Below are 13,694 nucleotides of genomic sequence, written 5' to 3' on the forward strand. Positions count from 1 at the left end.
AAGGAGTGCTTTGCACCTATGAAGGAGTAACTTGGCAGATATGAAGGGGGGGAAAAAATCTATTCTGGGGAAATTTACCTCCCTTCAAATGAGAGGGTGGGCTCTCTGGAGATCTGAGCAATGTGGGAATGAGATTGGTGGAACCCAGAGAGCTAGATACTCTTGACAGGTCCGAGGTCTTTAATAGGTAGAGCTCTATATTAAGTCATTGAGGTTAGCCTGTGTGATACCAGACATCCAGATGAAAGTATAAAAAGTTAGTATTTTTGCCTTTCTTAAATAAAGTGGTGTTTGGTATCATTTGATTAAAACATCTGGGTGTAGATGCACCGCCCCACCCCCCACCCCCTCTAAGTTTCCACTTATGGTGATATGGTTCAGGTCACTTCTTTGTGTCTAAGTTTCTTATTACATGTTTGGCCCATGTGGCTACAGTGTGAAGAGAGAAAAGTTTCTAGTCTTTTCTTAAGTACGCAGTTTACTTGTTGTTTGGAAGGTATTTCCTGTCCTTGTGTGAAGCATTTCATGCATCTCAGGACTTGCTTAGTAACACTTCTTATTGGCTCAGGCAGCCACAAGTTTTACTGGTCACTCCACAGGGACTTCAGCCACCTCTTCAAAGGACGTTTTACTAGCTTGTGGAGATTGCTAGAAGACTTGCTATATGTAACAGTTTTTCTGGGTAGAAGGGGCCAGAGGACTGTTCCAGCCCTATTAGCCAACTGTGTTTAGTTTGTAGCTGACACTTAAATTTAGTAGCATTAGTTTACTGGATATCAAGTGGCCATTTTACTTTAAAGTAGTTGTGCTGTAACTATGATAACTCCCAGTTACTTTGGTCTATTTTTGAAACTGATGAGTTTCTTTTTGTAACTTAGGTGAGGAAAACCAGAAGCTGGAAAACCCTGGTAAGATATTTTCGTAAACTCTGGGAGCTTACTTAGATTTGCAGGGCAACTTCCTTATGGGTGGGAGCAGGTGGGCATGGAATGGTAAGGAAAAGTGGGAAGAAGGCAGAACCCACCTTTAGCTTACGAGTTTGATGTATCAGAGGCCCTCCTGAGTTCCAGGTACCCTTCTTAATAAGGTTGATGCAGCAGTTCTCTCTGTCTCCTAGCTAACAATCCATAGGTCATCCCAGCAGAACAGTTAGAGATACGACATGTGGAACTAGTTCTAGAGAACCTGTTATTTTTTGCTTTATACTAGCTATTACATGGATAGAGGAGGGTGTGATTGTTTCACAAACTCTTGTAACCTAGGGTGTTCATCAGGGGCATAAAAATGACATTTTTTCCTAAATTAAAATGATTATATATATATATCTACACACACACACACACCCATATATTTATATATATGCCGAAATATATATATGTGTATATATGTGTGTATATATAATCATTTATATATATATATATATAGTTGCTATTAGCTGTATCCATTTGATATTTAGTAAATTCTAAAGTATGACTCATTCCCAAGTTTTTTGGTCTTTTTAAAAATAATATTCTTCAAGGGTGCTGGGACACAAACATGCTCATAAATTACTGGTGAGATTATAAATTCAAACTTCTCTGGAGGACAGTTCCAATCATTTGTATCACTAGTCTTAAAATGTCCACGCGTTTTAACCTAGCTGTAACACTTTTAGATATTTGTCCTAAGGAAATAAACATAAAAGTTTGTGTACAAAATATATATAGACATGTTTTTACAGTGTTATAGCAGCAAAAATTTATAAATAAACTTAGTATCCAACAGTTGGACATTGTTAAATAACATTCTTATTATGAAACGCTAACCAATTTAAAAATCATGTTTTCAAAAAATACCTGAAGACATGCTGCTGTTTTGTTTAATCACTGAGTTGTGTCTGATTCTTTGTCACCCCATGGACTGCAGCCTACCATTCTCCTCTGTCCGTGGGATTTCCCAAGCAAGAATACCTGGAGTGGGTTGTTATTTCTTTCTCCAGGGGATCTTCCTGACCCATGGATCAAACTCATGTCTCCTGCCTTAGCAGGCAGATTCTTTACCACTGTGCCACCAGGGAAGCCCAAAGATAAGAGAAAGTACTTATAATACAGTGATAGTAAAAATCACAGGATAAAAACAAACTCTACTCAATACTGTGTAATGGCCTTTATGGGAAAATAATCTAAGAAAGAGTGTATATATGTGTATGTATAACAGATTCACTTCACTGTACTTCTGAAGCTAATACATTGTAAGTCAGTTATACTCCAATAAGAATATTAAAAAAGGATAAAAACAGCATATGGAATATAATGTCAAATCTATTTTACAGTGTCAAAAGGAACAAACTTCCATTTATAAGATAAATAAATACAAGGAATATAATGTACAACATGACTATAGTTTACAGCTGTGTGGTATATTTGAAAGTTGTTAGAAGAGTAGATCCTAAGAGTTCTCATAACAAGGGAAAAAAAATTTCTTTTTTGGTATTTATATGAGATGGTGGATGTTAAACTGTTGTGGTAATCATGCCACAATATATGTAACTCAGGCCATTATGTTGCACACTTTAAACTTATACAGTGTTTTATGTCAGTTATATCTCAGTAAAATTGAAAAAGTAATGAAAATGTATGTAGCATATGCACATAGACATATATTATAGCAAAGAGACAAGAAGGAGATATGCCAGTATTAAGAATGAACAGCTCTGATAGCTGGGATTATGAGTAATGTTTAGTAGATTCCTATGTTTTTCTAAATTATCTATAATTATATTACTTACATAATCAAGAAATTTTATTTTTAAAAAATAGATCATGACAAATATAGGTCAGAGTCTAAAAAATATAAATCAATAAGAGATATTTCACTTAATCTAGAAAGTGCCTGGATCACTGACCATAGTTCTCTGTGTAAGTTAGGCACCAGTGTGCTAAATCTTCTTCCTTTTTACCCAAATAGGATAAAACTTTGGGAATGGGTCATCTCTTACTTGTAAATAGTTATATAAGGTTAATTTTCAAGCTTACTGCATTTATCATTACATAGTTCCTATTCTCATCTTTAGAAATGAAAAGCCAGGAATCCACTGTCTTTCCTGGTAAGTGACCCTTTATTTACTCTCTGAGACTAGCTGCTAGCTGCAAGGTTAGAAGGAGATGTGAGGACTCCTAGAACTAAGGACATTACTGGACATGTAGAGTTTGAGGAATAAGTTAAGCCAAAACAGAGGAACTCTAGTTATTGAGAGCTGCTTATGTTCCATGTAATAATGTATTTAGCACTTTTATAATCATCAGTTACTACAAACCTGCAAGGTGTTTCTTTTGCGTACATAAGGAAATAAAGGTCAGAGGGATTAGGCCTGCCCAGTCAGAGAGCTAGTAACTGTAATGACAATAGAACTAAACCAAGCAGAGTCTTAGACCCAGTACTGTTTCATTCAAAAACTGGTGTGCTCAGATTGCCTTATGAAGATAAGGTTGGCTACATCATGAAGTCCCTGAAGTCCAGCATCAGGAGTTTGGGCTTTATCCAGTCTGAGAATGAAGAGCAATTAAAAGGTGTTTTTATTGTTACTGTTCCCCACCCCTACTTCCCCCCTTTTAAGGCTTAGAAATGGGGGCTGGTATACACAAAAGGGAGCATTAACAATGCAAGATATTTGATTAACATTAACCAATATTCATTTCTGTCTTCAGATATGAAAAGCCAGGAAGCCACCCAGATACCTGGTAAGACAGCTTTATTTATACTCTTGGTCCAAGTATGAGAAGAGAAGGATTCCTCAGGGTGTTAAAGAGAATATTGTCATGAGACAACTAGTCATTAATATTTCCCTTATAGCCTCCTTCTTACCTGTCATTCTACAGAATTTTAGCTGGAGAAGAGAGTAGGAAAGTTCCTTTCCTCCCTAGTGTGTGTGCATTCTTGGAGCTGGACAGTTGGCTCTGTTGGGGGCAGGTGGAAGGCAGGCTGCTGCAACCTGGATGCATGCAGTCCAGGCTTAGATTCCACAGCTAAAGGTATTTAATAGAAACTTCAACTTTATGCAAAAGCTGATTGTTAGCTTTGGCTGTTAATAAAAGCATCTCAGCATCTAAGATCTGCAGGTAACTAAGTATAGGATTTTCCTGGCCATAGAGGCAGACTTACGTGCCATGACAGAAGGCTTTTCTGAGTCTGGCATAGATTTGCACAGTGAGGGTTCATGTAGCCAGAACTTTTAAAATAAAAGCCAGAAACTACAGTGCAGGTGGGATCTCTGGTGCTTGTATCACTTGAGTTCATGAGACAAGAAGGAGTTTGAAAATTGTACTTACTGGAACAAACTGCAAGTCACTGAAAATTTCTTTCTCATTTAGGAATGAAAATTAGAGAATCTTTTTCACTACCTAGTAAGCAATGTTATGCATGCTGGAGAGGAGACTGCCAGTCTGGGAAGTATAGGTTTAATCGTCACCATTAGATATGCAGGGAGGCTAAGTACTTTGCGCAAGATCACATGAGTGAAAGATCTAGGTTCTTATAACCAAATTGTTGTTCAGTCGCTAAGTCATGTCCTACTCTTTGTGACCCTGTGAACTGTAGTATACCAGGCTTCTCTGTCCTTCACTGTCTCCCAGAGTTTGCTCAAACTTATGTCCATCAAGTTGGTGATGCCATCTAACCATCTCATCCTCTGTCACCCCCTTCTCCTTCTGCTCTTTATCTTTCCCAGCATCAGGGTCTTTTCCAGTTAGTTGGCTCTGTATCAGGTGGACAAAGTATTGGAGCTTCAGCCTCAGCATCAGTCCTTCCAATGAATGTTCAGGGTTGATTTCCTTTAGGATTGACTGGTTTGATTTCCTTGCAGTCCGTGGGAGTCTCAACTGGGTAGCAATTCCCTTCTCCAGGGAATCTTTCTGGCCCAGAGATCGAACCCCAGTCTCCTGCATTACAGGCAGATTACTGTCTGAGCCACCAGGAAAGCCGCTATGACCAAGAACCAGTTTCTTAAAATTTATGGTTCCTCAAGTGTTTTTCCAGTATATTTATCATGCATATGTAACCTACGTTTATGATATAACCATGAAAATGAGTATTTTAAAAAGTGTGAGGCTGTTGCTGAAGGCAAGGCTTGTGAGGGGCCTTGAGTTTCTATGGCCGGAGAAACTGAACAGTGTGACTCCTGTCAAGTCAAAAGGACCTCAGAACTTATGCTAATAGGGGAGGAAAAAATATTAAAAGGCCCTCAAAGTTAGTTTTTATCTCTGAGACAAGGAGAAGGTTAAAAAAAAAAGAAATGATCTAGTATTTTACCAGAGAGCTATGGACAATAATAAAACTTCTCTATGCCTAAGAACTGTCCTCTTTCAAATGTGGCTGCCTTATGGAGATACCTGTAAGGACTATAAAAACACAAAATCTCAGGGCGCAAGCCCCTATCCAGTGCTTATAAATCCTTTCTTTTGAATTCATAGGTGTTTTGAAAATGATTTTTGGTAGGTTTTGTTATTATGTAATGATCATCTGTTAAGGAAATTAGATTTCTGGCATCTACTAAATGGCATCCGTCCACACAGCACTGAGCTTTGCTTAATGTTGCTGCCTTTGGGTACTGCGTGCTGTGTGCAGGAACAAGCCGTTCACAGTTCACTGTGACCCAGAGAGCGAGGTTCCAGCAACACTTTTATAATCGCCCAGATTTGAATGATTGAACTTACTTGGCCACAACTTTGAAGTGAACCTCTAATGACATTGATGGCACACTTCATCTACATCTCTTCAGCTCGCTGGACCTGAGTTTACTTAGTACTCTCATTGGCACCTTACTCGGCACACTGGGTTTTGAAAGGCAGTTACTTAGCAAGGTATGGGGGATGTACATGGTCTGGGTAGACAGACCCAACTTCATGAAGTCTCTCCTCTGCCATATTCCTCTTGGTAACTTTCTATAAGTTATTTCACTTTTCTGGACCTCTGCTTCTGCATCTGTAAAATGAGGAAAGCTTCTGTCTTGCAGGACTAAAGTCTTAATTTAGGATTAAAGTCCTAATGAGATAAAGCACTGACAAAACAAATGGTGGGTTAAAATAGTAAGTGGTAGTTGCCTTTATTATTATCTGAATAATACATCTTTTTCTCATTTAGGAATAAAAATGTTACAACCGGATGAAAAACCTGGTAAATTCTTTTTGTAAAATTCTTTTATGTATGTGGGGGTGGACGCACCATGGGGTTCTGAGTCCTTCACTGTAATCACTCACTGAGCTCTGTCTTAAGGGGTCTGGACAGTTGGGCTGTACAGCTTGACACATCCAGTCTGCAAGCCACAGGGGAGGTGCCGAGGACTCCTTTCAGTGTGAGCAGCAGACTGCTCTTAGGGCTCCCTGGGTCAGTTGACCTGAAGCTGGAACAGTTGACCTCCAGCTGCACCTGTCTATTCCAGAAGGGGCAGGTTTCTCCAGGTGAACAGGCTACTGAGGGAATCTGTAGTCACAGGAATCATCAAGGAGGGGTGTGTCAACCCTGCACAGCGTGGGACATGCTTTCTGCACTCCTTACTGCACTCACCATGTCCTCCAACAATAAGCCACTCAGTTTTGCTGGGACTGTTTTGTATCGTGCCCTTTCTTAGAAAACTGTTATAGTGCAGGCTTTTAAAGGTGATGCCAAAACATTTACACAGAATCTCATATAATCCAATAAGAGAAGTACTGTCACCATTGCAGAGATGAAAACATGGAATATAGGGAAGTTAAGGAACCTGTAAGAGGCTAGAACGAGACAGTCAAGACCCAAACTTCCCAAGTTTTGTTCATTTTCTCTTGCATGACACTTGTCTCCCAGCTGGATGTAGTTACAGAAAATAAATACACCTCGAATCTGGGCTTCTAGAATTGGCATTTGGCTTCAGAGCTGTCAAAATATGGCAATATTGCAATCTTTTAATTTTAACACACCTGGAGTTGAAATAGCATAGTAATTAAGAGCAGAGGCTTTGAAAGCAGGTATTGTTCCCACTGATTACCAAGCATAGAAGTTGTGATTTTATGCAACTTTTGGGGAAATCTGTATAATATGGATAACCCTACTACCTACTAGGACTGTGAGAAGTAAAAGTGTTAATGAACATTAAGTATTTGGTCAACGTGTGACACAGTAAGCATTCAGTAAATGGTAGGTGCTATAGTTGCATTTGGGGATCTGAGTTTAAAAGGTAAAAAAGACTTTCCTATAAACAAAATTTTAACTTTTAAAAATGAAAATACACATACATTGTAAAAATATTTCAAAGCATGCAAATGAGTAAACTTAGACCCTCCCCCCAATACCTGTAAGTCTAATATCCTGCCCTTCAGTCCCACACCCAGAGATAACCAAGTTTGCTTAATCATATAATGAGATATTTTTCTCTTTGGTGTACAATGCAATTAACTGAACATCTGTTTCTATTTTAGAAGACAAAAGCCAAGATATCAACCAGCCTAGTAAGAAATATTTCTTTTCTTTAGTTGATGTCTGTTTCTGCAATATACAAAAACTGAGAAGTTTTTCAAAAAAAGACACCAACCTCAAGTTTAAAGCATCCTAACAATATAATGTCACATCCAAATACTTGTATGTGCAAATGGTGGGGGCAACTTGATTTTGTTTCTTAAGCAGTGATTTTCAACTGTATATAGAGACTACTTTTTCAAGCAGTGGTTCTCAACTCTATCAACCCAGTTCTTTTAGAACAAATATTTTCTAAAGGTATTCTGAAATAAAATTCTTAGATAAGACCCACTTGCACCCATAAAAAAATCAATTAATGTCCTAATGATATAACAAAATTATAAACATTTCAGTATGTAAATAAATGCATAGATTATTCTAGAAGACATAATGAAGTAGTCAGATGATTGTATTTAATTACACAAATAAATTTGGATTTAAGAGAAACCTGGAAGCTACTCTATACAAGAAAAATAAAAGTGAAGAAATACTGTGGGCTTATTAGATAGAAACTAATTAGATACTAAACTAATAATCTAAACTTATTATATAGAAACTAATGTTTATTAAAACTATCCAAATATATTTTGCCTATATGTAAAACAGGTTCTGGATATAAATACATTTTTAATATATATTTATGTCTAGCAGTACATTTGAAATTTATGTGGAAGTGGGTCAGTTTTTCATTGTGCAAGACTGTCCACAGCATGGGTACTAGTCTTCTACTTCTATACCCCACTGCTGTGATAATCAAAAAATATCCTGACAAGTTTGCAAACTGCCTCTTAGCAGGCCCTTGAGAACCCCCTTGAGAACCACTGCTCTCTAGTAACAAACTAATGCAGGAGTGCATCCACCTGTCCATTTTCCCATAACTGCATGTTTATGATTATGGCAAGCAAATACATTTATGATTTGAAGGTTTTATAATATTTCCATGGTTTCACTTATGAAATGTGAATGGTGAGCCTGAAAGGTTGTTGCTGAACCACGGAAAAGATGCCAGGATTCTTGGCCTCCAGAGGAGAAGAATTCAATCTGGAGCCAGAGATGAGGCTTGATCACTCAGAGCTTTGTGTAATAAAAGTTTTATTAAAGTATAAAGGAAATAGAGAAAGCTTCTGACATGGGCTTCAGAAGCAGGTAGAAAGAGTACCCCCTTCCTAGTGTTAGCAGTGGAGTTATATATACTGTCCAGTGAATCCAAAGAATGTCTGGAGGTTGTAAAGACCTCAGCAGACCCACTCCCATAATATACATCTTTAGATAACAGGTTTCCGTTCCGTTCCGTTGCTCAGTCGTGTCCGACTCTTTGCGACCCCATGGACTGTAGCCTACCAGGCTTCTCCGTCCATGGGATTCTCCAGGCAAGAATACTGGAGTGGGTTACCATCTCCTTCTCCGGGGGATCTTCCCGACCCAGGGATCAAACCCGGGTCTCCCGCATTGGAGGCAGACGCTTTAACCTCTGAGCCACCAGGGAAGCAAGATAACAGGTTTAGCCAGGTTTAATCCAGAGACTGTCCTCAGGCAGGATACATTATTGTTATATAATCCTAAGGAATGTAGAGGAAAGAAAAGTTTGTCCTTTCTTCCTCCTTGAGAAGTCCAGACCCCTCTCTCCTTGGGGACCCCTAGACTTATCAACCTGCCTAAGAAATGACTCTCTCAAGCCCATCTGAGTATTTCGTCAGTCTTCCCTGGTAGTCTAAACCAGAACACAGTCAAAAGTCAGATGTCTGCATTAAGGGCAGTGTGAATCAGGCCATCCTGGATGGCTGGACTCTACTGAACCTCTCTCTGCTATTCAGATGGAAGGGAAGTGGTTTTCTCCAGAGTAGTGTTTTATGTATAAAGGGAAAAGATATATTTTTTAATCAGCTTGCAGGGCTTAGTGTTTTAAAAAATGCAGCTATATTCCATTGTATACTAGTAGAATATACATATGAAATATACTATTTTACTCTAAATAGACAAGACACAGCATTAAACTTTATATTTTATATACAGAAGATGAAAATTTTCAATTGCCAAGAAATTCTAGTGAACTTGAACAATGAGAAATTACTTTTGTCTACTTAAATACTAAAAAGGCTGTGGAAACCTGGATAAAACCTAGATCAGCACACCTTGATGATATATATGAAAATATAGCCCCCAGTCTGTAATGAACTGTATTTATTTTAAAGTTGTCCTGGTTAGAAGTACTTGATGTATGTTTCTAATCTAACTTGTCTGTTCATATAGTCAGGAAATATGGTGTCAGGGGATGAAATATGTGATACTCAAAATGACGTGTGTCAGTGACTATGTATTCTCATTAACAGCTCCAGCTCCAGCAGTTCCAGTTCCAGGTCCCAAAAGCCATCCCTCTGCATCTTCTGGCAAAATGATCCTTCCCCAGTGTGGGACATTCATCATTTTAATCAGTGCTTCTGCTATAAATTTTGGTCGCTCTGTAGTCTGATACACTCTTTACTTGTACTTTACATTGTACTTGAAATAGAACTACAGGCATCCCACAGAAATCATCAAAAGGAAAGATGTATTTTTCACTTGTTGGTCAACATTCAGTTGATAAAACATGAATTTGTTATTCACTTAGCAAATCTGGTAGTAAACCCAGATATCATAGAATTCATTTTTCACTTATTTCTATATTAATTTTATGATTGTAAAAAACTGTATACTTTTGATTTAATTCAATAAAAGACCTTTAATTTCAGTAGAATTGCCAGATACTGAAAGGTTGTTGCTGAACCACGAAAAGACACCGGGATTCTTGGCCTCCGGAGGAGAATTCAGGGGCCAGAGATGAGGCTTGATCTCATCAGAGCTTTTGTGTAATAAAGTTTTATTAAAGTATAAAGGAGATAGAGAAATCTTCTGACATAGGCATCAGAAGTGGGTAGAAAGAGTACCCCCTTCCTAGTGTTAGCAATGGAGTTATATACTCTCCAATGAATCCAAAGAATGTCTGGAGGTTGTAAAGACCTCACCAGACCTACTCCCATAATTTACATCTTAAAATAACAGGTTTAACCAGCAGGTTTAATCCAGAGACTGTCCTCAGGCAGTATACATTATTGTTATATAATCCTAAGGAATGTAGAGGAAAAAAAGTTTGTCCTTTCTTCCTCCTTGAGAATTCCAGACCCCTCTCTCCTTGGGGACCCCTAGACTTCTTATCAACCTGCCTAGGAAATGACTGGCTCAATACTAAAATATCAATAATGGTAGTGGTTAACATGAATTTAATTCCTGAATTAGAATTTTGAAGGTGTTTTACTCATCTTTAAAGGATCAGACTTTGACTTCAAATAGTATATTCTTTCAGTCTCTTCATTTTCCTTCTATATATGAATACTTTGTTTTTTTACAAACAAAACAGTTTACTAAGTATTTCCCATACGTAGTTCCTAACTTGAACCTCATATTAACCTAGGAAGGCAGACAGTACTAAGCGAATATGTGGGCTCAGTAAGAAAGGAGAATGAGGTAAGTACAGTAAGGTGCTCTTTTCCCCAAGAAAAAGAGTGGTTGAATGATTTAGGCATGGGCTTTGATAAGTGGTTGAACTGATTTAGGCATGGGCTTTGATAAGTGACACTTGTTTACACTGCCAGTGTTTCAAAAAGAACTTAAGGCCATTTTCAGAGATACAGAAAAACTTCATGAAGTCTAAACTAGGTGTTAAGGGTTCAGTGTGCTTTAATTCTATTTATCTCTCTTCATATTGAGAATTTGGAGTGAACTATCCACAAGAACCATTACCTAGTTCACAGAACTTTTATAAATTGTGCTGGAGAGCACAGTTTAGTCCTGAGGCCAAAGTTAGTCTGATTTCTATCCAAATCTAGAACTTGGTTATCATTTGCTTGGAGCACAAGTCAGATACAGACCAGGGCCGCTTATCTAACAGCTGCATGAACAAAGCCTGTAGCCTGCCTTAACATGCAGTCACCAGCAGAATTGAAACTTAGGAGGCTAACTGGACCTGTCTTTAAAAGGCAAACCCTGAGCCCTATTTAGGGCTTGTGAAATTAGAAATTAAGAATATGACAGCACGAAAAATTAAAGGCTAGAGAGGTGAGCACCGTTAGCCATCTGTCCAACAGAGATGTTGCTCACTGAGGAGCAATTCTCATTTGTTAAATCACCACTTCTTCCTACAGTAAAAGAGTGTGCAGAGAGGCAAACTCCTTTCACCTTTGGCTACAAGGATGAGAAAGAGGTGTTAGAAGCAGCAGCCCACAAGAATTGTTTGTGTCTCCTACACAACTGTTAGCTAGTCTGCATCTGGACAGATTCCTCCAGTGGTGTCTCAGAGGGGGCCTGTGGACACACAGTACATCACACTCCTTGCTATCCTCATAGTAACACGGTGGTAGGGTTCATAGGCTGTTTATGATACCTCTCATCATAAGCCAAAGCATGATCCTGAAATGCAGAGTGAAAGCATTCCAACAGGGGCTAACATGCAGTGAGATGTGCCGTGTGTAGTCAGAGAAATTGCTTAAATTATCTGGTTTTAAAGAATCACTATTGCACATTACCATGTCTAACTTAGATTTTCCAGTGTTTTCAGATGCTAATGATGTATTAGAGAATTGTTTATCCTAGATGATATATGAAGTAATTTCTCTTTGCTGTACCCAGTCAAAATACATCAGTATTGAGGGTGAAGTGAAAGTCTCTTCAGTTCAGTCGTGTCCGACTCTTTGCGACCCCATGGACTGTAGTCCTTGGAATTCTTCAGGCCAGAATACTGGAGTGGGTAGCCTTTCCCTTCTCCAGGGGACCTTGCCAACCCAGGGATCAAACCCAGGTCTCACGCATTGCGTGCAGATTCTTTACCAGCTGAGCCACAAGGGAAGCCCTTCACCTTGATGGTGAAGTCAGACTTAAAACCAGGTTAAAACTGAAATACTTCAGTTGTGATTATGATTTAATACTTGTATGAACATGAATCAGTCATCTTTCTCCCAGAACCAAATAAACAAAGCACCAGACAGAATTATATAAAAAGTAATTATAATCAAGAATTTATTTATGTTTTCATAGAGGTTTAAAAAACAAAAAAAGGTGCAAAAATGATAAAATGTAATTCTTCTGTTATATCCTAATTGCTTACGTGTGTTCTATAATTCCAAATAAGTAAAATAATATAAAAATATATCTTCAAATTTTTATAGAATGAAAAGAAAACCACATTAATCATTAAATACTCTTGGATTTTCTTTACTCCTCCCACAGATGAATTCACAAATATAAAAACTGACATTTACATTCTGAAGTACAAATCTCCAGCAGCCAAGTAATTATACAGTTTATTTTGTTATGTGCAAAGTAGACATTTCATATTTACTTGCTATGGAAAGCAGAGTACAGGCTCAATGGAGAATAATCATTAAACACTGATTATTTTTAAGAACAATGCTGTTGTAAAAATGTACAATAGTAAATATTTTTGGTAATTATGTATTTCTCTTTTAAAGTAATTACAGCTTTTAGATATAAATCTTTCAAAGGCTATCTCTGAAGAGCAGTGAAGTGACTGTTATTTCAGATTTGATGGATAATAATTTTTCAGTAACCTTCTCAAAAACCAAGTCAGGAGAGAGGATTGTTTTTTCCCCCCTCCATGTGGTCAGTTTCATTTTTAAAGAAGGCCTGATGTAACAGGAAGATGTATTTCACAAACCTTTAACACAAGTTTGTGAGCTGTCAACTGAAGACACCACCTCTGATGTGGATGGTTTCATTCAATCCATGTTCTACCAACTTGATATCTTCTAAGTCATCTTTTATGATGCTAATCAAGTGGCTTAGGCCTTCCTGTTGTTGTTTCAAATGCTAGAAGGAATCAAAAAAATATCAATGTATTTCTGTATTAAACTGCAAGCTACTTACAGGAAAAAGGCTATTTTTCATTATTTTACTAACAACACAGGACTCAGTCGCTCTCATATGCATATTTTAAAAATTTGCAATGTATCTTTTGCTAACACTTTAAAATACAGTTAAATACTGTGAAAAGCAAAATCAAATATGTAATAAATATAACAAATTTTACAAAAGATGCAGATTTTTACAGATTTCTTTTATCAACCTTTGATAAAAAACCAGTTATATTAAAACAATGCAAGAAGGTACTCAAATATAGATTAACAAAATAATCATTCTGAAATCGGAGGATTTCCATGTTTTAAAGTATAAACTGTTGA

General features: G+C 37.7%; 2 protein-coding genes across 7 annotated transcripts in view; one reads left to right on the top strand and one right to left on the bottom strand.

Moving 5' to 3' along the window:
- The window catches only part of ART3 (ADP-ribosyltransferase 3 (inactive)), a 47,914-nt gene extending 37,722 nt beyond the window's left edge, over positions 1-10,192 (top strand). For 3 of the 5 annotated variants that reach the window (XM_055434119.2, XM_055434116.2, XM_055434114.2), the window contains 6 exons: positions 879-908; positions 3,053-3,085; positions 3,687-3,719; positions 6,118-6,150; positions 7,428-7,457; positions 9,795-10,192. In XM_055434119.2, the coding sequence (XP_055290094.1) occupies positions 879-908; positions 3,053-3,085; positions 3,687-3,719; positions 6,118-6,150; positions 7,428-7,457; positions 9,795-9,934 (299 nt within the window). In that variant the 3' untranslated portion in view covers positions 9,935-10,192. The remainder of the gene's footprint in view (positions 1-878; positions 909-3,052; positions 3,086-3,686; positions 3,720-6,117; positions 6,151-7,427; positions 7,458-9,794) is intronic. The other 2 variants (XM_055434117.2, XM_055434118.2) reach the window with 1 other exon arrangement.
- A 2,062-nt stretch (positions 10,193-12,254) lies between these two features.
- The window catches only part of NUP54 (nucleoporin 54), a 32,824-nt gene continuing 31,384 nt past the window's right edge, over positions 12,255-13,694 (bottom strand). Inside the window, exon 13 of one of the 2 annotated variants that reach the window (XM_088836400.1) lies at positions 12,255-13,323. In XM_088836400.1, the coding sequence (XP_088692526.1) occupies positions 13,195-13,323 (129 nt within the window). In that variant the 3' untranslated portion in view covers positions 12,255-13,194. The remainder of the gene's footprint in view (positions 13,324-13,694) is intronic. The other variant, XM_055434113.2, reaches the window with a different exon arrangement.

Source organism: Moschus berezovskii, chromosome 5, assembly GCF_049115385.1.
Source record: "Moschus berezovskii isolate FMDL1 chromosome 5, NW_MosBer_1.0, whole genome shotgun sequence".
Lineage (NCBI taxonomy): Eukaryota > Metazoa > Chordata > Mammalia > Artiodactyla > Moschidae > Moschus > Moschus berezovskii.